We start from the raw sequence: 22,411 nt of genomic DNA, 5'->3' as shown, positions 1-22,411 counted from the left end.
AACAGAACACAAAAGCAACGCCTTATCTGCTATAGAGAGTAGGGACACAACTTAGCAAGAAAAGACAACGCCAAGGTGTGGATAAGGAATATATCTACATTTAAATTACGTTTAAAGTTTCAAATAATTTAAGTCCTTCTCTTTCAGGATGTGAGCTCATTCAGTACTTTGCAGTAAGGGAACATACGTGCCTATCTGAAAATTGTGGGCATTTTCTGAGTTCTGCAGTTATTGTCACTGGTGAAAATACCTTCTCCATACCACACCTTTTGAATTGTGAACGACACCAGCTCCCGCAGCTGCTGCACAGGCTGTTTAGCTTTGCTCCAGCATTGTGTTTTCATATATATATTTTTTTCCCCTGCCCGTTTATTTTCTCTCCTCGTGGCTCGGGGCGTTACTTACAGCGCTATGGTAACGCCAGAAGGGGCTGTGAGGGCGCTCCCCCCATCCCGCGCTCCTTTGCATGCGCGCAGCGTACCGTGCACGCTGCATCAGGTGTATTTTCACGGCTTTTCGGAAATAAAAGCTCCTCAGCAGCTGTGGGGAGGTCCGTAACTTCCACCCAAGGTACCGAGATTGCGAAGCGAAACAAAAGGAATTTAAACCCCGTGATGGTCGTGGTAGATCCCGATTCCCCCCCGTGGCTCGCAATCACAGACGAGGCTGAAAGCATTGCGCAGAGACAAAGGGAAGAGCGGGGTGCCACGCGCACCACCAAACCCTCATCTGAGGGGAACCATATATATATATATATATATATATGTGTGTGTGTGTGTGTGTGTGTAATTTATTCATTATTTATTTATTTTGCAGAAAAGAATGAAAAACGCGCATTTTGAGCTAAGGGGGGAAGAAAAAGAAAAAAAAAAAAAAACGGGCGGGCGAGCGAACGCGCACGGCGAGGAGAAGGGCTGCCCTCAGGGCGGCGGCGCGCTGCCCCCGGCTCGGCGGGCTCCCGTAGCTCGGCGGTCTCTCCCGGCGCCGCAGCGCGCCCCTCAACGCGCAGGCCCCGCCGCCGCCTGTCACCTCCGCCCGCCATTGGCTGCGCTCCGCCACGTGCCGCGGCGCTGCCCCCGCCGCCTCCGCCGGCTCCCGCGGAGCCGTTACCTGCGGCGGGGTCGCCCGCCCGCCTGCCCCGATGCGGAGGCGAAGTGACCGGGCCGAGCCCGGCGCAGGTAGAGAGCCCTGAATAGGGCCGGGCTCGGGGAGGCCGCAGCGGGCGGGTACGGAGGGGGGGGGAGGCGGCGGTGTGGGGCTGCGGGGCTGGGTTTGGTGAGGGGAATGAGGCTGTGGTTTATTTCTTCCTGCGGGATGAGGGAGCCGCGGGGGTTTTGCCCTCGGTGGTGCCCGCACCGCCGGGACGTGGCAGCCGCCGTCTCCCCTCCCCCGGTGCGTATCCCGGGCGATAGAGGCGAACCGGGAATGACTTTAGAGCTGCTGCCGCTGGCAAAACCTTCCCGTCTCCTGCGCTGCTCAGGGAGGGTGGGTTTGGGTGCCTCGATGGGTTGTGTCGTTCTGTCGTGGTGGGCAAGGTCAAAACATACGGGTGGTGGAGGGGAGAGGTTTGTTCGGTAGTGATGGAAATGGATGGGAGATGTTCATCGTGTGCCTTTCGGGTTGGATACCAGGAAAAAGTTGTTCTGCAAAAGAAGGGTGATGTGTTGGCACAGAACAGCCCAGGGAACGGTGGGGTCACCGTGCCTGGAGGGGTTGAAAGAGCTGTGTGGATGTGGCGCTGAAGGACGTGGTTGGTGGGCATGGTGGGGATGGGCTGGGTTGGACTGGTTGATCTTAGAGGTCTTTTCCAGCCTTAATGATTCCACGCGTCTGTGATGCAATCAGTGGAGGTCAGTAGCTACCCTATGCCTGGTTTTGCCATGACTCTGACTGCTAACATTCAAAGGTTTCTTTTCATTCCGAAGACAGGTGGTGGACATTAATGCTTTTACGTGAATATATATTGATGTATCTCTACTAGATGTGTATTTTTAAGTCTGCTTTATGCTGTGGCTGGTCAGATGCAGCGCCTGGTATCATGGAATCATAGAACGTCCTGAGTTGGAAGGGACCCCAAGGATAGATTCCAACTTCTTGTTTAGACATGGTTCTCCATCCATTTCACTGCTGCTGGCTTGCTGCCTCCTATCTCTGTTCCAGTTCAAGCCCCAGGAAGTTTCTGGTCCCTGCTAAGCACACTGAGTTTCATTGGAAGGTCAAAAAGGGGCTTGGCACATTGGCAGCTTCCTTTGGAAGATGAGGGATGGGTTTTCCTTGGCTTTGGTTTCCTGGGGTGTTCAGGGAAGCAATGCCCTTCCTTCCTCCCATGGAAGGGCTAGTAAATCAGCCCTACAGTTGACTGGCAATTAGGGACAGGATGTAAGAAAATAAAGTGCAAGAGCAGAAACTTCCTTTTGATGAGGGAAGCGGGCTACAGATGTTTAATTTGTGTTGTTTTACATGTCTCTGACAGCTGTGGAAAGGTCTCTTAGGTGCAAAACTCACTGCAGAGTTGCAGGAGCTGGAGAGCTGGTAGTTTTGCTGATGTAGGAAATCCTGGAAAGCTTCAGAAGATCTCATGCTTTGCTAAAGGTGAAGTTATTGAGCAAGGCGTGACCAGAGCTTCAAATTTGTCATTAAGTAATTTTCAAATGACAAATGTGAGTCTGGACAAAAGCTTACTCAAATGCAAGAGGTTAAAGCATCTGCTGAAGGTGTGTCAGATGCTTTGAAGCTGCACAGCAGTGATTCGGATGGAGGACTTCTCTACGACAAATCTCCCCATTGCAGACAACTCTCTCACAAGGTCATTCATGAATTGTTAAGGATTTTCTTACAACTTGTGTAGGCTGTCAGTTTTCATTGCTCTTATGGGAAGGCTGTTTTCTTGCTGCTCAAGCATCTTTTGCTCCTAGTTTGTATTTATTCATGACCACTGTGTGTAACATTCTCCTTTTGTTTGTTTGCTTTCGTCTTTGACACGCCACGTATTTAAACACCAAAGAACAAACTCACGACCTGTTTGGTGAACTAAACAAGTTGAGCTCTCTGTGGGAGCAGCCCTTCATTCACCATCCCACCAGCGCGCTGAAGCCTTGACTTCAGAAGTTAACCACTGAAATTGATTGTAGCAGCATTGCAATATTGCAATTAATTTTAAGCCTTTCATCAAGGGGAACTTCTGGCATTGGCTCTTCTGCTTGTGTAGGCTTAAGTGTGACTTTTGCCATGGTCTCTTGGAGTGTTAGATGATACGGTGGTAAAAATGCTGCTGTGCCATTAACATTGTTCCATAATTACCAGTTGTTCCGTGCTATTCTACTGCATAATTCAGTTGTAATATGAAACATCTTGGCTGTGTAAGTCTGCTGGCATGTTTCCTTAGCCCAGTAAAGATGAATGCTATGCCCTGTCTTTTCGGACCATTTCCTTAGGGATGATTTATTCTTCAAAATTCCCATGTAAGGGGAAAGATTTCATTTGTTTTGGCTTCTTTGCAAGGGCTCAGAAACGCCTCCTGCTTGTGCTACATGAACTTACCCAGCTTGTGGTGGGTGCAGTGCTGATATACTGTGTGCTTTCTTCTTCCCCTCCTGGCAGCTCAGCTCTTTTGCAGAGCAGCGTTTCTGCATTTGCACAATTTTTGGTGCAGAGAGAAGGCTGTGGAGAGGATTGTGTGAGATGTACATAGGAAGGGCTTCTGAGTGCAGCCTGGTGCACTTGCTCCGTTCTTCGTGCTTGTCTTCCTGCTTCAGCTGATACCCTGTGGCTGATTTTGAGTTCCGAATGCTGCTTCTTGCACAAGTGACCCATAAAAGGAGGGTTTGTTTTCAAGAACGAAGACTAGCTCTTTATTATGATGCTTTTCACAACAGCAGTGCTTTGGCTCACCTGTTGATTCTTGTTCGGCCGGCAGTGCTGACCTTCTGTAGCTTGTTTGGGAGCCAGAACAATTCCAAATTCAGATACCATTTTCCTCTGTCACAAGACATTGGTTGCCTCCTAGGTGTTGGAATGGAGTTTTGTTGATAATTGTGTTTATCTCTTAGAGATGTTTGCTGCTCCTCAGCCTGCAGCACTTGAAAGAAATTTCACAGCAAAGCTTAGAAAAGTTTGGTAAGTTTGACTAAAGCAGAGAGTGAAAGGCAGAAGTGGAGGGTGAGCCCTATTTTGAACACTGAACCATCATTTAGAACCAGTTGTTCACCTACAATGTTATTTCAGCAGGAGCTGTTAATATCCACACAGTTTGCTGTAGTGATGCTGGAAGGAAGCATTCCTTCAGGAGGTATCACGTGAATATTTCTTATTTTGGCAGTAATTGCACCAGATTTGGAATAAATTGTTGTACACTGGATCAGAATGACCCAAGGTTAAGAGCAAATTGTAGCCTAGCTACGTATGTCCTTCCTTGACAGTAAGACTGGGCAAATGGACACAACAATTATAATAAAGTTGTTAATGATTTCATGAGTTAATTGGTTGTTGATATTATAATAAGGATTTGAGGTTCCCCATTAAACAATCAGAAGAAATGAAAATAGGGCATTGTACCTGTGCGACCTGCTGTTACCTGTGCAACCTGCTGTAGGGAACCTGCTTTGGCAGGGGGGTTGGACTCGATGATCTCTGGAGGTCCCTTCCAACCCCTACAATTCTGTGATTCTGTATGGCACAGAGAGAAAACTGTCTCCGAGTTGCTGTTGCTTCTTGCTGTTTTTTGTGGCTTCCACCAAAATAATTTTTGACTGCAAACCTGTTGGTGCATTTGAGAGCATCTTGCTAACTGCTCTGCTGGTTCCAAGGGCTCCTCCTTTCAGCATTACACATTCTCATTTTTGTAGAAGACAGATCGTGACTAAATGAATTGCAGGTTGTACAAGGTACCTTGGTTTTTACATCTTATTGTTTGATTAAAAAGCCTTACCAGTTACAGTTCATTTTGTGAGACACACTACAGAAATGTAATTAAATGTCCTGTTGTGGGTGCTTATAACCGTATTATAGGCTAAACTTTTTGCCATCAAGGAAGTATTGTTTCTGTTACCTTTATTAAATTAGCTGAAGCAGCAGACTCTGCTGTTGATCAGAAGAAGCATCTATGTCAAGTGCTTGTTTTTCATTCAGTAGTAGTAGCTACTAAACAGATAAATCCAGAGGAGTTGTATCCAACATCTATGCTAAAGTGCCAACTTTACTGTGGGTAAAGTGGCTGCAGAGGAAAAAATTGACAAAAGTCTCTTAATTTTTTAGCTTTAGTTGCAGGTTTTTTTTCTTCTCTGTTGAGAAGCTGCAGTCTGATCTGCACCTGCTGCTATAGCCTCCTGTCATGTTTGGTGACCATTCCTGGTAAGAAGTGAGAAGATGTTGGTCAAAGAATTATTTGAAGACGAACACCTAACACTGCTGTAACCCAAAGGTTTCATGCTTTTGCACCATGATAAACCTGCATCAAATCTTAAATATTTCAGGAATTTCTTCTCATGCTTCTAGTTTTCAGGGATCACTGTTGTGTGCTATTGAGGGAAAGTCCTAAGCCCCATCTGCAGTACTGAATCCAGGCCTGGGGCCCTCAGTGCAGGAAGGACGTGGAGCTCTTGGAACAAGTCCAGAGAAGGGCACTAAGATGATCAGAGGGCTGGAGCAGCTCGCCCGTGAGGAAAGTTTGAGGGAACTGGGAGTGTTTAGTTTGGAGAAGAGAAGACTCTGGGGAGACCTTATTGTGACCTTCCAGTACTTGAAGAGAGTGTATAAACAGGAAGGGGAACGGCTGTTTATGAGGGTGGATAGTGATAAGACAAGGGGGAATGGTTTTAAACTGAGGCAGGGGAGATTTAGGTCAGATATTAGGAGGAAGGTGAGGCTGGTGATGCACTGGAACAGGTTGCCCAAGGAGGCTGTGGATGCCCCATCCCTGAGGCATTCAAGGCCAGGCTGGATGTGGCTCTGGGCAGCCTGGTCTGCTGGTTGGTGACCCTGCACATAGCAGGGGGTTGGAACTGGATGATCATTGTGCTCCTTTTCAGCCCGGGCTGTTCTGTGATTCTTAGAGGATGTTTCAGTTTGTGTTACAGAAAGAGATTTCCTAAGTCAGGAGCAGTTCCTTTGGACTAAACTGCCTGTTTCTTTTTCCTTTCCTACTCTTTCCTGCGTATTTTGTTACTCTGGTCAAGTGGGCCCTTCCAGATAAAAGAATTTTTACTTTCATTGTGTCGGTCTGTGATCCAATTTCAACATCTGGGCAATTTTTCAATTGGCTTTTCAATTGGTCCTTAAAACCCACGTTTAAAATCTGGCATGGAAGTCAGGATTCGTAGCAGCAGATGCATTGGAAAGGAAGGCAGTCCTTCTCTGTGGCGCAGTTTTTGAGTGTCTGTTGCTGGAGGGAACACTCATATGTTGTTCCAAGCCAGTTGTTTATCTAATTACAGGTTCTTGAAATTCATGTGAAGAGTTTATTTCAAAACTGGTTTTGTATTTAAGGAAGACCCCATGTTTTGGGAGGATGAGAATGCCTCTATTTCGCTGCAGTTCTAAGGTGACAGTTTGACCACACAGCGCTTGCAGCTGCTGAGGCCTCCCTGTGCAGTCGTTTTCACAAGCAGCTATCTTTAGTTCCCTTGTTTTTATTCTTTGTATTACTGCATTTTCTCTCCCTGAATACTGGAAAGCAGTTTCATCCACTTTTGATTAAAAGAAATCATTGTTTATTATGATTTCTTTAAAACGGAACAGAGATTATTTGCAAAATTCTTTCCTTATGGTTTAATCTTTCCAGTGAGAGTGAAGTCTGGAAGTGTAGGAAGGATCTGAAGGCACTGTGGATTGGCTTAGGAGCCTTGGAAGAGAGAGTGTGTTGAGTGTAAATGCCAGCATCTCGTAGCAGGGAGCAGCGGGCTTTGAGGATGTGGTATGAAACTATCAGGGTTCCATTCAGATTTCTGATTGGTTTCTTAATGAATCTGTTAATTCCTTCATCTTCTTTTCTTTTTAAATTCTCCTCCTGCTAAGAGGCTGTGTTTAACAGGTGCACACCACAGGAACTATCACCTAGTTAACTATTTCCACCTCTTTTTTCTTGCTTTGTTTTAGTCCTAGCACTTATCTACTGTGATATCTGTGGTTTTCAGTACTGCAAAAGCAATAAAATTCAACTATAAATTTTAACCCAACTGATTTTTCTTTTGATACCCAACTTGATAACATCCAGTTAGAACACTGCTCTTCGTTATGAAAGTTTTCAAGATGGATATGGTATCATCAATTTGGTCAGTAATGACAACAAAATATGTAACCTTTCTCATGGGCAAAATTTTGGCCAAGTGCTGGCAACGGTATGGCAGAGTTGGTGCTTAATTTTTGTCATTTGTTTTCTTGAATTAAAGTTATTTGATAGCCTGATTTGGATGAGAGGGACATGAAAGGAGCACTTTGTTCACGGAGGTGCTTTGTGTTAGTATCGCCATCTGTTTTACTGCCTGTTCAAGCTCTATTGCTCTTGCCTAATAATTGCTTGATAAAAGTGTGTCTTTCAGTTTTCAGTTTCTGTGGACTTTACACTGCAACCTTCCTGATCATTTCTCATGCACTTCAAAAGCTGGGTCATGGCTCAAGGTCTTGAGATGGCCTGGTTGCCTAGATGCTCCTGGTTGACTCACAGAGCTGGCTGCTACTTGCTACCACTTCCCAGCATGCTGCCAGGGAGAATGTTAGTTGATTTTCTCAACTCCTGGTAGTTTCAGGTGTGGTCTATGTTGTGTTAGATGCCATATAGCTGGAGGACAGCTCTTGTTCTGCTGGGCTTTCAGCATTGGCTTGCCTGGGGCAGCTTCCCCATGGGTTCAGGTGAAGCTGGGTTGGACTCGATCATCCCTATGGGGTCCTTTCCAATTCTGTAAATTCTCTTGTCCATGTGCAGATATTTACTGAGATTAGGTGGATGAACAGAGCTGCTTCCTAGCAGTAACCCTGTGGCTTCAGTTCTTGCCTGCACAGAGACGGTTGTTTTGGAATAATGGCTGCTGTCGCAATAATGCTGAGCTCAGCCCTAGAGGCTGCTAACTGGAGTTTTGGTGTGTCTGGAATGTCCTTGGATTGACAGGGTGAGGGAGGTAAGTGGAAACAGCACCCCTGCATGGGATTGTAGTTCTAGTCCTGAATGAGTGCATGGTGATGGATGGAGGTACATCTCCTCCTGCGCTCCTTTGCAGGATGCTCTGGTTCTGCCTCCATGAGTGACATGGCTACTAGGGATGAAACAGCAGGGTCTGAGAGCCCTTGTCTTTGCTTGTGGGTTTATCTGGGTGCTGGGCATAATTTCTCAGGGTGTGGCAGTGGTCGTTGAACAGTTTGACATATGCTAAGCTTTGTTTCTTAGCATTCCCACAGAAAAAGGCTGAGAAGTCCCAATTAATTGCTTCTGAAATACTCTAAGTGATGAAATCTTGTCTGCTCGAGAATAACAGGGAGACAAATGTAAATTACGGTGAAAAGAATAACACCACAAAAAGCTTTGGAGTGCATTCCTGCTGATGGCCAATTCAGCTTTCACAGCAGCTTTACAGAGATCGCTTAAGTTCAGTAGATGAATAGCAAATTTAAGTCTCTGGAGTCCTCGCTAATTACACCACAATGAGTAGCTATAGAAATATCAGTGCAAAATGTGATTGTAATACAGCATTACTACTGAGACGTCTTTTGTACGCAAATTGGGACATTTGTGTTAATGACTCTCTGAGCAACCATAGGCTGCTCGTTTCTGAAAGGGTACAGTGGTGACTGTATGCAACAACAAAATGTGGGTATATGCACTCTGCTGTAACTTGTCTTCTGTGCTTGGTTTTGTTACTGCTGCAGTTCTCTCCAAATTCAGATTTTTTTGGAAGCTCGGGAGGATGCTGATAGAGATGCCTTTCCAAGTGCTTGTTACTGCCTTGCTCTTCTGGGCACTCCTCTGTCATTCCAGTGAGTGGGAGATGTTTATTGACTCAGTTAGGAGTGCAAGGTCGATGTCTAAGGAATTTTAAAAGAATTGAAAAAAAATTTAAGGGGGAAGTTTTTCACACAGAGGGTGGTGACGCACTGGAACAGGTTGCCCAAGGAGGCTGTGGATGCCCCATCCCTGGAGGCATCCAAGGCCAGGTGGATGTGGCTCTGGGCAGCCTGGTCTGGTGGTTGGTGACCCTGCACATAGCAGGGGGTTGGAACTGGATGATCATTGTGGTCCTTTTCAACCCAGACCATTCTAGGATTCTATGAAAGAATGTGCTAAGCTGATTGATGCAGTCCTGTTTTTCCACATACAGAAAGCTGGTTTGCTTTCTGCACATCTACAATAAGTAAAGCAACTGTTTGGGGATGGCTGGAATTTGTGTTGCTTAGAAGCAGGGAAAACTTACTGCTCTACTACCTGGCTATTTCAGGCTTTGTTCCTCACTAATCTCCTTCTGTCCTCATTGCTCCCCTCCTCTCTGTTTCCTTCCCTTTTTAGATCTCCACAGCCCTACCTTTGTTTTGAAAGGCTTCATGAAAAGTGTGTCTTTTGTGGGACCACTGTCTCCAGTTCTGCAGTTGGAAGTTCTTATCCTCAGAAGTTACTAAGAGCTTGCTGTTTGCAGGCTGCTCTTTCATGGTTTATCCTGCAGAGGAGATTGGCTGCGTCATTCAGTGCAGCAGGGTGACTCTAAGAGCTCACTATTGCTGTTTGGCAATATAAAGTTGTATGTGTGTTGGGCAGACTTTCACTAGTGAAGGTTTCTGTCAGATTGCAGTGAAACCTGGGACCTAAAACAGGACAGACTAATTGGCAAAAAAAATAGAAACCTGCTCTGAACAAAGCGAGGGCAGCAAGGTTCTTCCTCCTGCCCCTCGAAATCAAGCCATAAAACTTTATGGATTTGATTCAAATGTGTACTCAATGCAGAGTGTATTCTTTTGTAAATGTGGCCTGTACCAGGGCCAGAACTCAATGTTATCACTTGGTGTGTTACTGCAATAATTTCTTCATATCAGGATCCTCTGATACAAGTTTGATAGTTACCCTTTCATTCAGAAATGTCTGATCTATGTTCCTATAGACTGCCTTCAAATTACTCATTGTTTATCTGAGAGATAATTATTACTTGCATTCTTCTTTATGGAAAATTGCTGAAGCTTATTTCCTGTTGTTTTTTTAATCAGCCTTTTTTCTTTTTCAAAGGAAGGATCTTTTGCCCCCCCAGTGTGCCTACAGAGACCTGTGGAAGCAATAGATGTGCTGATTGTTTTGTGCATCGCAGCTTGGCCATGCGCTGCACTGGATGATCACATCCGTGCAGTAAAGCTGTCCCTATCAGGGAGGGATCCGCTTCCCTCTTGTCAAACATTGCTGAGTGCCCCTTGCTCATGCTAGTCTGAGCCAGTCTCCGAGGTGACCTGGCTACGTGTACTCTCCGTGGTACGTGGAGCAATCCTGGACTTTGCACGTGTTCTGCAAGCCTCTCTTTATGTTCTCTGCCATTCTCCAGTGCGCTCTGCTCGCTTCGTGCGCTGTACGAGACCGGATCCAGGCATCTCCATGTGATACCTGCTGCTTCTGAGACATGTGGGTATAAAGGTACCGGGTCCCAAGCAGTGATCAGGGGTGCTTAGTTGTCTTCTGTGCACAGTGTGGCAGGAAAGGTGTGTGTCGTGTCCTGGCGCATGAGGGGATCATGCAGGTGCTGTTGGCATGGTGCTGGACATCTCATGGTAGAGCAGTTCATCTCGGTGGTCCATACTGGCTTGAGGTTATGGCTCTTGGAACAAATTTTCCTGAAGCGTGCTGGATCTCTACCCATGTAGATGTGTTTGGGTTTGCTGCAAGTCTTAGCTGAGAACAAAACTGGCTTGTAATGTTGGTGAATGGGGTGGTAGTATTGAAACACATTTTTGCTCCTTGGTGCTATTGTTGGTCAATAACACAAATGCAGCCAATAAAGACAAGATATTGCTCTGAAGGAATGATGAGCTTGTAAGGCTTGGTAAGTTCCCTGAGACCTGCTGCAGGCGTCCTGGCAGATGGTGTGGGAGCTTGGAGCTGGGTTGGATTTCCAGCTTAACTGTTTGCGTTCAGGGAGACCTTGGCTGTTGCTTACAACTTGGGTTTTAGTTTAGCTTGTCCCAAGACAAACATAACGACCTCAGTTTTTGCAGTGCTTTCAGACCTACTAGAAGCGTTGAGTAAGGTATTGCTGCTTTGTTACAAAGGGCTACTGATGGATGTGACATCTCAAGAGAGTCTGTGCAATTAGTAAATACAGACAGGTGAGTATTTGGAGGTTGTGTGATTTGGTTGCTTTTCTATGCTACATTTGAAGTGATTGGTAATGTTTTCTCCTGGCAAAAAAAGCACAAGTTCCTTTTTTTTTTTTTTTTTCCTTACTCTGTTTTGTGGGAAATGCCATTGTGGCTTCTTGGAGGTGGCTCTAGAAAGTGTCACTTCACAGTTGTGCGCTCTTCAAAGTATAGAGGATGCTGGTATTGATCTCTGCCTTGTTACAACTGCTTGTGGCTTCACAAAGAGAAGGAGGCTTTATGTTATCTTCTGAGTTAGGTATCCCTGAGATTTCTGTGGGCTGGATTTGAGAACTGGAGGGGGAGCCCATCTGCCTCATCAGCTCCTTCATTCCCATGTGTCAGAACAGTGGTTGGTTGCAGATGGACAGTGGTTCAAAGTGGCAATTATTTTTTTTACTTTTCTTGTAGTAGTTCTTGGCAGGAGAGCAAGTATGTGAGCATCTTGGCACTGCAGAGCGGGGAGGGCCAAGGGCTGAGATGAAAGGGAATGAATAGGGCTGAGCTCCTCCATTGTGGAGGACTGCTGTGCCTTCTGCAGTTGTCTGATCAAAGGGAGCTGTGGACATTCAGACCTGCAGCATTCTGATACAAGCTTGTGGGCCCTTGCAAACTGTCTCCTGCAAAGTGGTGAGATTGCATCTCGTTAGCTAATGATGAGTGACTCGCTCATCTGTGTGGGAGTGTTTTGACCTCCTTTTGGGCTCACAGTGGTCGGGGGAGGGAGCTGCTGCTAGGTGCAGGAACTGCTGCAGTGCTTGCAGCCTCCTGGCCGTGCTGCCCTGCAGGCACAGTTTCTGTGTATCTGTTTTATTACTTGCTGCTCTAATGACCACATTGGCTGGGGCTGCAGATATATTGCAGTATGCTTAGGATAATGAGTGGATAAACAAGATGGTGTTTGGCCAGGGTCAGGCGCAAATAACTGTAAGTGGCTGAGTTGGACTTAGAATCATAGAATCATAGCAGCACAAGGTTAGAAACGACCTGCAAGATCAGGCTTGCGAAGAGTACAAAGGCAAGTACATGGAAAATACATGGAAACATTTTTGTATTCTTAGAATCATTTCCTGTTGGACATCTGAAACGAGCATGGTCTTGATCATAAGGCAGTCAGGAGGGATTTGGTATTCCTGACATGATAATAATCATAGTAAGTAAGAGTCACAGTCTTTGCTGGCAAACAAAGCACATCAGCAGTCAGTCAGTGTCCTTTGAACATTTTGTCCATTCAGAAAAAGTTGTGATAAAATGTTATTTTCTTTTCCCAGCAATGCTGAGTGATGATAACTCTGTGAAGCTGAAAAGTGATTGTTTGCCTCCTGTGCAATGGTGTAAGGTAGCTGCACATGAAGATGAGAAGACCAATCTGGTTTTTAAAAGGTACTCACAAGTAAGTGTCTTTGCAATGGTAATATAGGGGCAGTTGCTCTCCCCTAGCTTGGGAAGTTACGAAAAGAATAAAGAAATCAAGGTATGGGATTGCCACAGGAGCTGAAGGGAAGGTTAGGAACACAGCTTCTGTTGGGGCACTCTTTGAGGAGCTCAGATTGTCTTGTATTAAATGTTTTCCCAAGGCGTTGTGAGATTCCAGTTCTTTGCTCACAGTGCTTGCAGTCTTTTTGAGGTACAGATAAATACTAATGCCAAGGCTTTTGTCTTTTTTTCTCTTCCTGAAATCTTGGGAGCCTGTATCAAATTTGTCTGCATGAGTTTCAAGAAGCACTGAATACTGACGTGGTGCATTTGTAAAAACAAATGTACAGACCTTAGGAAACCATAGGAAATAGTTAAGTTTTAAAATAAAAGTCAGTAATAAAGCTCAAACTATATATCTGAATCACAATCTAACCAAATAAGGGTTTAATTTTTGTTTGTTGGTTTAAACATGAAATGAACCAACAGTGGAAATAAACACTGAGGTTCCATAGCAATGAGAAATGAGTAGATCAAAACCACAGATAGCTTATATCACTCAGTTTTAAGGGATTGTGTCCCCAAAACGTTCAGAAGAAGAAAAGAAATAATTAAATTGGGTTCTTCAGTATAAACTCGAGCATCTAAATTTTGCAGTCTAGCCTGCCTGCGAGTTGAAGGTGTTGCTTGTGAATGATAACTGTTAGCTGAAAACTTCACAGTGTGAAGTTTCTTTTTTTAAACTTGCATGAAAAGACATATTTTAAAATAGTATTTCCTTTATGGTATGAAAAGAGAAGTAATTTCTTGGTTTCTGTACGTGAGGAGAAGTGTTTGACCCACCAGAGATGCATTTAAAATGTGTGCAGAGAACTTCACAGCATCAGAGTGTCAGTATGCAATGGTTTCCTTATCGAAGCAGTCTGTATGTTTTCATACTTTCCTGTGCATAGCTCTGAGGAGTTGTGAAAAATTGGAGGAAGAAGGACTTAGGTTTGTTGGTTTGAATCAAATGCCAATCCTCATCTGAACTTCTTCTACTGTCTTTATTAAAAAATAAACTCATTTAGCAGTTGGTGAGTTGCTGGAAAAAGTGATTCTCTTTTTCCCCTCTCCTAACCCCTGCATAAACCTGTTTGTCTTTTAGACTCCTTGCACTGTTTGTGATTGGAGGGTGCTTCCTTTATATCCTCAAATTACATTTTTACCCTGAAGAATGTGACAGAACAAAAACACCATATGTGGACTTTGATCGCGTAAAGGTCAGTATCTGGGTTTTTTTTTGGCTTTTTTTTTTTACTTGGTTGAAACAAAGTGTTGTTAATAGTCGTTATGAGTCCTTATAGTCGTTATGAAAGTCATAAGGGTTATAGGATTGCTGCACTTTTAGTTCTCTGGGTTGTGCTGGAGCAGTGATCTGCATGCATGCCAGAAAGGCAGCTGCAGCCAGGCTTCCTGCATGGTGACCCAGAGCCCATGCAAGGCCCCAGTTCCTCAGCTGGCTCCGTGCAGCAGCAGAGCAAAGGGCTGCAAGGAGACAGCCCAAAGTTGCCAGGGAGAGTAGTTTTCTGTGATCCTTTTGCTGGCACTCAGTTTCAGGGAGTTACCTCCCTTCTCCTTGCTGTTTGCCTTTCTGTTGCATCAGTGCCAACTTTTGTGTTCAGAAAATTTGTGCAGATGAAAAATAAGCCACCCAGAGCCAGTGCATTAAACCAAAAGTTTATTTTTACTAAAGCCAGTTCCCCAGTCTGCTTTACCTTCTAGATGCTCCCATGTTTTTGGATTCACTTGTCAAATGTGTAGGAGAGCGCAGCTCTTTATGTACAGCTCTTTGTTTATTTGTTGAAGGTAGCAAATACTTCAAGTGCAGGTTTGCACATGGCTTCTCAGCTCGTGTGACAGAGATCAGTAAAGTTTTCTTTCTCTCGGTTCTTCCTGACATTTTTCTGCCTTTGCTACTTGACCTGCTTGCTCTTTATATGCATTACTTAGCTTGGGGTTGTTATGTTCCTGTTTTTGAACGTCTCGGCTCTGACACAATTTATGTTTAGCAGAAGCCCTCAAGCTTTGCTGCCTGTGCATCCTTCCTTCCCCACCTCCCACCTTATTTAGTAGGTTTTCTACAGGTTCAGGGAATCTCTTTGCCTCCTCTTTGCTTCTCATTTGACTTCTTTCTTTTCTTGGTAACACATTCTTGTTTCCAGCCAACATCCACCGTAAGCCAGGCAAGCCTGAAGTTTATGTGGGCATGTACATATTGCTGTCCCATCATTCATTTTGTTTATGCTAGATGCAGGAGGAGGAAATATTGCATTTTTGTCTAGCTAGGTAGCAGCCAATTGCAAACTGTTTGGAGCAGCTGGTGATTGCTATTAGCTGTCAGCCTTAAAAATGAGGCTCTTCCAAAGATGCAGTTGGTGAAGTGCAGTATGAAGTTGCTCCATTGTGACGTGCCCAGGAAGAAGTGCATTGTTTGTGCTTGGACTTACAGCGGCGTTTGCAGCAGAGATAGTTCTGTGGATTAATCTATTTTAAGAAAACACAACAGCAGAAACCCCCCCCACAAATGATGCCCATTTTAATGACTGCATCCTCCATCCCCAACTTTTGCTACTGTAGTTTCATTGGAGATGGTTGTTCTTGTGTTTGTTTTTTTTAATTAGAATTAAAGTGGATGAAAGATAAGCAGAATTACATCAGGGAAGAGGATATTCTAAAGGATGTATTTTTTAGTGACTCAGAATGCTACCTTTGCTGTTTTTTCTTCTCCTTTGCCTCAGATGCTAGCTTGCCAGTACATAGTTTTGAAAACTATGCATGTTTAACTTCTTTGATGAGACAGATCAATCGTAATTTGTCTTGCAGCTTAAGCTTTCTCTGTAACTTGGTACCGCAGCCCTTTTTATTCTGGTGATTCGTGTTTTGAAAGAAGACCTAGAACTCCCCCACTTTGCATTCCTCTTCAAGCTGTGTTTTAGTCATTAGCAAAGCCACTTCAGCAATACCTCTAGGGAGAAGTGTTGCTTTCCTTCGATTAGTAAAGCAAATGCAGGCTGCCATTTGCCAGAACTTTTAACCAGCTGGTGTGTCTCTGCTGAAAGCTTAGGAAGGGCAGAATTCAGGTTACGCAGTTGAGCAGTGGATTAGAATTCCTCTTGCACTTTCACTGCTGAATTAATGGGTGAGGGTAATTTCACATTGTTTTTAACAAGAACTCTCCAACAGATCTTAGGGAAGGTCTCTCTTGAAGAAAGTGTAGCTTTCACTAGCCTCTTTTTACTGATTTAATCTATTCTTCAGAAAATCTGCTAGCCAGATAGTCTCTGTCCAGTCATCTCATTCACTTGCAGGTTTTCACCCTGAGCTGCTTGTTATCTGGTGACCGCTCTAAAATGCCTTGTGCTTCCATATTTAAGTTCTTTTTAAGAAACTCTGTTTGCTTAACTGCTAGTGGTCACCTGGTGGGTTGTATTAAGAGTTTTTTCTCCCATTCCTGAGACTGAAATTGTGTATGTTTCCTTTCAGAGAGCACAGCAATATGCCAGTGCTGTGTTGCAGGAACAGTGCCGACCTTCGTATGTGAAAAAAGCAATGGGAAAGTTATTTGCGGAGAAATACAGCATGGACATCCCTCCCTTTGTAGGAAAAAACATGGATGATGATGAAGCTCTATATAAATACGGACCTCCCTTTGGATTCCACAGGTTCTTTAATAAGCTTAAAAATCTTCTTGAACTCTTACCAGAGCACGATTTGCCTGAGGATTTGAAGTCAAAACACTGTAAGCGTTGTGTTGTTATTGGCAGCGGTGGAATTCTGTATGGATCAGAGCTAGGTCACTTACTGAATCAGTATGATATTGTTATAAGGTATGTATTTTCTATTTAAAGACTCAAGCTACTTTACTTTATTAGCCAACATGTTTTTTTATTTTATTTTTTTTTTAATTTAATTTTATTTTTTTTTGTGAGGAAAACATCTCCAACTTGTTATGCAGCATTTCAGGCTGCTTCTGAAAGCGTTTTTGTGAAACGTGTTTGTGAATGGATAAAATTCCAATCTTGTGTTCACATTCCATGTAATTATTTGTGGACTACAGATAACAGAAAACGTGGGCAGAATTGAGTTAGGAATCAATAAGATCCTAGACAAATAGGCAACCTTGTTTTTATCCATTCATATATTTAAACTTTTTGAGGTAGCCTTTAAGATTCATTTCTGTCTTCCCCTTTTTTGGTTGGGATGTGTGGTTTCAACAAGGTGAAGGGCTAGGAGAATGTGCCCTATGAGGAGAGACTGAAGGAACTGGGGCTGTTTTGTCTGGGGAAAAGGAGGCTGAGGGGAGACCTTACTGCTCTCTTCCAGTACCTCAAAGGTGATTGCAGTGAGAGCAGGGTTGGTCTCTTCTCACTGGTGACAGGTGACAGGACAAGGGGAAATGGCCACAAGTTGCACCAGGGTAAGTTTAGGTTGGATATCAGGAAAAACTTGTTTACAGAAAGGGTTGTGGTGCTCAGGGACATGATTTAGCAGAGGGTTGTTAGAGTTAGGGTCGTGTGGTTAGGTTGAGGTTGGACTCGATGATCTTTAAGGTCTTTTCCAACCTGAGTGATTCCGTGGTTCTACAGTTACCCATATTTGCTAATGTCCAGAGTATGATTTGTGTTCATGTGTTCCGAGTGTTTCGAGCTCTTCTCTTTGTAAGTTGAGTCATGTAACATCACAAATTCAATACAAGTGTGTTCATGAGTAGCTTTGTAAAGTAAGACTTCTTCCTTTTACAAAGGGAAGAGTTGGTGCAGTTAATCAGTGTCTCTTGTACAGAGGTGAGCAAATCTTGGTATGGAGAGGGCAGAGAGTTTGCATTAAATGTGCACTGAGATTAGGGTTGGCAGCATGCAGTTGACTTTCCTGTTGATAAAGAAAAGACCATGAGGTTTTCACTTCCACAGAAGTGACAGAGCTTACAGTCTCTGGTTCTTACAAGCTTCCCAAATTTTGGTGAGCTGGAATGATGTGAGCACACAGGATGTGCTACACTGACCTGTGTGGGAGAGAAGGGATAATCTGAATGCCTTTTTTGTGTGTAATGCTCCTGTGTGTGCATGCAAGCAGTTGTGCAGGAAACTGCCTGTGTGTTTTTCTCTTTTAAGATGGAATTGGCACAAGGCAAAGAATGTGAAATTCTGCGGTGCTGGTTTAAGTTGCTTTTCTATTCAAGCTCTTCCTTTTGATGTTTCGTACTTTTGCCAGCTGCTCCAGAAATGGAACTGGCATCTTCTCAAAGATAAGAAGTGGATGAGTGCATGAAGCAAGGAACATGGAGATACTGAGAAAACATTGTACTCTGCTAAGAAATCTGTGGGCCAAGGACACGTTCTTTGCTTAGTGTCTGATGTTTTAATGAGACTGTACTCTGCACTTATTAACTACAGTTCCTATCTGTGTGCTTTTATAGGTTAAATGATGCACCAGTTCAAGGATACACAGATCACGTTGGTAACAAAACTACTATAAGGATGACTTACCCAGAAGGAGCTCCACTTTCTGAACATGAGTATCCCCCTGCTAGTTTATTTGTGGCTGTCCTCTTTAAAAGTGTTGATTTCAATTGGCTTCAAGCAATGGTAAAAAATGAAACACTGGTATGTACGGTGACAGTGTCATGTAACTGAGATTTTCTTGTTTGTTTTCTGTTTTCTAGTGCTTAAGAAGTTTACTGGTGCATTGCTTCCTCATTCAGTATATTGGGGATTTCTTATGTAGCTTTGGTTTTGGTGTTGGTTTTTTTTTTTATAGCTACCTCCTAGTTACAGTTGGTAGCAGCACTCAGAGTTAGGCCCCATGCTGACAGTGACTTCTTTTTTCCTGCAGATATTGGTAGATTACAGACACTGAGCTACGTGACATACTGAGCATTTAACAAAGTAGAACTCATTTCACGTTGAATTTAAGTGACGTGTTCAAGTCTGCAGAACCTGAAGTAGAAATGAGATTTTGGGATGCTAGTCCCATTTCTTTAACCACTGAGATCTGTGCAGCTGCTGTGGTGGGCATACATGCAATTAACATGAAGTATTGAAGTCATTAGTTCACATTTACCTGTGGTTCCTGAATTAAGAGGTCACTTATTTCTCACCAAATGAAGTGCACATACCTCTAAAGAGCCGATAGCAGAGTTCCATGTTTGCAAACTCTTTAAACCAGTAGTTTTTTACCTCTTTCAATTTGCAGGCACTTACTTTCCATAAGTAGAAACACCCCAGCTAGGCTTTTCAGTCCACACTTTGAAAACAGCAGCTTTTTTTTTTTTTTTAATTTTTGTCTAGTTACTCCAAGTTTCCTTTTAGCTCTGTGTGGTATGTGCTAATATATATTTATTTTTTCAATGTGAAAGCATATGAGAGACCTGTGATATTGATTATGACTGTCTACTGCTGCTTTAGTGAAGGTGTGTAGGGATATTGCCTTGTTTGGAATACTTTAAATATATTTTGTGGAGAGGAGATACTCTTGAATGTGTGAATTGGTGCAGTTTTAAGAACTTGTGCTGCCTAATTTTTCTTTTTTCAAAGCAAGGACAGGACAATGTTGGTCTGTCCTGTTAGTCCTGTTCTTTTCCCCAGCCTTTTTCCTCTCATTGTTCATGTGCTACGGATGGTTAAACAAAATGTATTTATGTTGAAAAGCAGCATAAGGGAATGTGGCTCTGCAGCAGTTTACATCAGTTCAAGACCAGGTTGCTGTGGCTCTTTTCTGTCCCCATGCCTGAGCATTCCCACTTTTTTCCTTTGCTCCGCTGTTTCTGCTGTGACAGAGAGCCAGTTTTGGGAACTCATCTGGAAGCTAAATGTCTTTATTTATTGTTTGAAGTGCTCAGAGAACAGGCAGGAAGATGGGGCTGCAGCAAACAACACTTGATTGGTTTAAGCTGCTGTGGAGTTGCACCTTAGAGCAGAAAAGCCTGTTTAAAACAATACAGACCTACATTGCAGCTCTGCCAGTTTTATAATTTCTTTACTGTTGCACGTTTTTTGGAAAGATTTGTAAATTAGCCTGATATGGTGTTGCTTTTTGCATCAGCGTGCATCTAATTGAGTGTAAATGGCACAAGATCAGAATTGAGTTTGCTGAGTCTAATGTAAATCCTTTTCTGAAGTGGTGCATTTATCACTGGTGGCTGCTGTCAAACAACAGCTGCTTGCTTCAAAGCCTCAGCAATTGTTTTAAGACAGGGGCTTACTTCAAAATGCCCTGGTTAATGTTTGTAGAAAACTGATTCCCTTTCTCCTTTCTTCAAATACTGCTGCTGCCCAGTTGTGCTGGGGAAGGTCCAGAGCTCCTGGAGGTGGTGGTAGATGCGTTGACTGATGAAACACACCGTGCAGTCAAATACTCAGAATAAGCAGACTTTCTGCCTGCTGCCCTCTCTCAATTCCAAACACTTTGAAGGTTTTCTCTCTGCTAGGTCGCTCACTTGAACAGTGTACTGCTATTCTGGAGCCACCTGAGCTGTAAACTGCTTCCTGAATTTCTGTTTATGGGTGATGACTTCTGTAATTCTCATGCTTCATGCTGCCAGAGGTTCTGTTGGGCTAACTATTTATTTATTTCTTTATCTTAGTCTCTGTGGATACGACTTTTCTTTTGGAAGGAAGTTGCCAAGAAAATTCCTTTTACATCAAAACAATTTCGGATTCTCAATCCAGTCATTGTTAAAGAGACAGCCCTGGACATCTTAGAGTTTCCCAAACCTCGATCAATATTCTGGGGTTGGGATAAGGTAAGAAGTTTCATTTTAGGAGGAAGAAACTGTATGAAAGACTAAAATAAGAAACTGAAAAACGGTTCTTCTTTCAGAGTTGTTTTTTTGTAATGCCAGTGCTTGTATGAAAAAATAGGGAAACGAGCTCTTTCTCAGAAGACTTGTATTTTCTTCATTTGTGTAAAATCAAATGAGGATTTCAGTTCACTTTTTTAAGCTAAGGTGTTGTGCCTGTGATGAGAGGAGATGGCCTGTTGTACAAAGCTTTCAGATGCAGTAAGACGTAAATTCATTCCAGTGCAGTGTGTTCACTCGTGCATCATTGTGACTAGTGTTAAATGTTCAAAGCATACACCAGAGTGTGTTGACAGCAGTCCTGTTAGGTCGAGCCAGAGGTCAGCTATGGACAGGCACATCTCCAGCTGTGGGAAAAGCAGAAAGAGTATGGAAACAGGGGAATTGTAAAGCAGACTTCCCACTGGCAGGTTCTTCCCACTATGGGAGTTTCTGTGTGCGTGCCTTGGTGCTCAGTAGCAGCTGGTGGGTGTATCCTCTCTCGGTAGCCTTAGCTTTTAGCAATGGCATGCAGTGATGAATCACCCGATTTAATTAAACACTGCATTTTTGTTAAATTTTAATTATTTGTCAAATTGTGTCAGCAGTTCTCTTGAGCTATGAGAAGTACTGAGTAACCATTGCCTTTTTACATTGCATGAAAGCAGTTATTGCCAACATATCATAGAATCATAGAATCACTCAGGCTGGAAAAGACCTTAAAGATCATTGAGTCCAACCACAACCCAACCACACCACCCTAACTGACAGCCCTCTGCTAAATCATGTCCCTGAGCCCACATCCAAACAGTTTTTATACACATCCAGGGATGGTGACTCAGCCACCTCCGAGGGGAGCCTATTCCACTGCTTAACAACCCCTTCTGTAAAGAAGTGTTTCCTGATATCCAGCCTAAACTTACCTTGGTGCAGAAATGTTGTGAAGGATCGTCAGATCTCAAAGTGTTTCTTTAAACAAATAATGTAATATTTTAGGATACAAGGAGGCTATTCATGGTTTGGTGTACTCACCCTCATCAGCAGATGTTCAGTGTTTCTAAGGTTAGAAACACTGTTCAGTGTTTCAGTTCAGGTTTCTAAGAATACTGTTAGGATGTTTCTTGTCAAAGGCTGAAACAAGCATCTATGAAGAAATGCCAAGTGTGACTACATGTCAGGAGTTGTTTGAGTATTTGGAACGAGGGTTCACTTGCAGTCAGAATACATAGTAATAGGGCATTTTGCCCTCAGTTCACAGGAGAAAATGTAGTGTCAAAAGCCAAAATTCTTATGAAGGGCAAATACTCAAGTTGTATTAATATCGGCCCTGAAATTTTTGGTTTAGGTCCTTGAACTCAAATTTAGTTTTAAGAGATTGATTTAATCTTTGGCTGATTTAATTTGTAAGTGAGGAAATAGGCTAATACTGTCAAGTGTTGTAAAACTGCCAAAAGAGAGCATCTGAAGCCATTTGAATTCAACAGACTTGTTTTTTCTCTTTTCCTCTTCTTAGAATGTACCCACAATTGGGGTCATGGCAGTTGTTCTGGCCACACATTTATGTGATGAAGTAAGCATAGCAGGATTTGGGTATGACCTCGACCAGCCCAGCACACCTTTGCACTATTACAACAACCTCTGCATGGCTGCCATGAACAGGCAAACGATGCACAATGTGACAGGTGAAACCAAATTACTGCAAAAACTGGTCAAAGAAAAAGTTGTGAAAGACCTCACTGGTGGAATACATTGTGAATTCTGCAACAAAGACAGCTAGTGATTGAAGTGCAGCATGGTCTGGATTTGTTAAATCCCCAGAAGTTTTGTTGGAACAACCTTTAAAGCTTATATGAAATGGACTTG

General features: G+C 43.5%; 1 protein-coding gene across 3 annotated transcripts; it reads left to right on the top strand.

Annotated features, from left to right (window-relative positions):
• Positions 1 to 1,141: 1,141 nt before the first annotated feature.
• On the top strand, positions 1,142 to 22,325 carry ST3GAL5 (ST3 beta-galactoside alpha-2,3-sialyltransferase 5; the record flags this gene model as incomplete). Of its 3 annotated transcripts, none has more annotated exons than XM_079534884.1 (7): positions 1,142 to 1,178; positions 12,585 to 12,696; positions 13,877 to 13,991; positions 16,255 to 16,598; positions 18,188 to 18,374; positions 20,354 to 20,512; positions 22,062 to 22,325. In XM_079534884.1, 7 exons carry the CDS (start codon positions 1,142 to 1,144, stop codon positions 22,323 to 22,325), a joined length of 1,218 nt encoding a protein of 405 aa, XP_079391010.1. The 3 variants fall into 3 exon arrangements, with proteins under 3 accessions (XP_079391010.1, XP_079391009.1, XP_079391011.1); XM_079534883.1 differs by having other exon boundaries at positions 12,585 to 12,724; positions 13,866 to 13,991; XM_079534885.1 differs by lacking the exon at positions 1,142 to 1,178 and having other exon boundaries at positions 12,663 to 12,706.
• Between the last annotated feature and the right edge of the window lie 86 nt (positions 22,326 to 22,411).

Source organism: Tetrao urogallus (assembly GCF_951394365.1).
Source record: "Tetrao urogallus genome assembly, chromosome: 4".
Taxonomy (NCBI): Eukaryota; Metazoa; Chordata; class Aves; order Galliformes; family Phasianidae; genus Tetrao; species Tetrao urogallus.
This window is presented reverse-complemented; position numbering and strand designations above follow the sequence as displayed.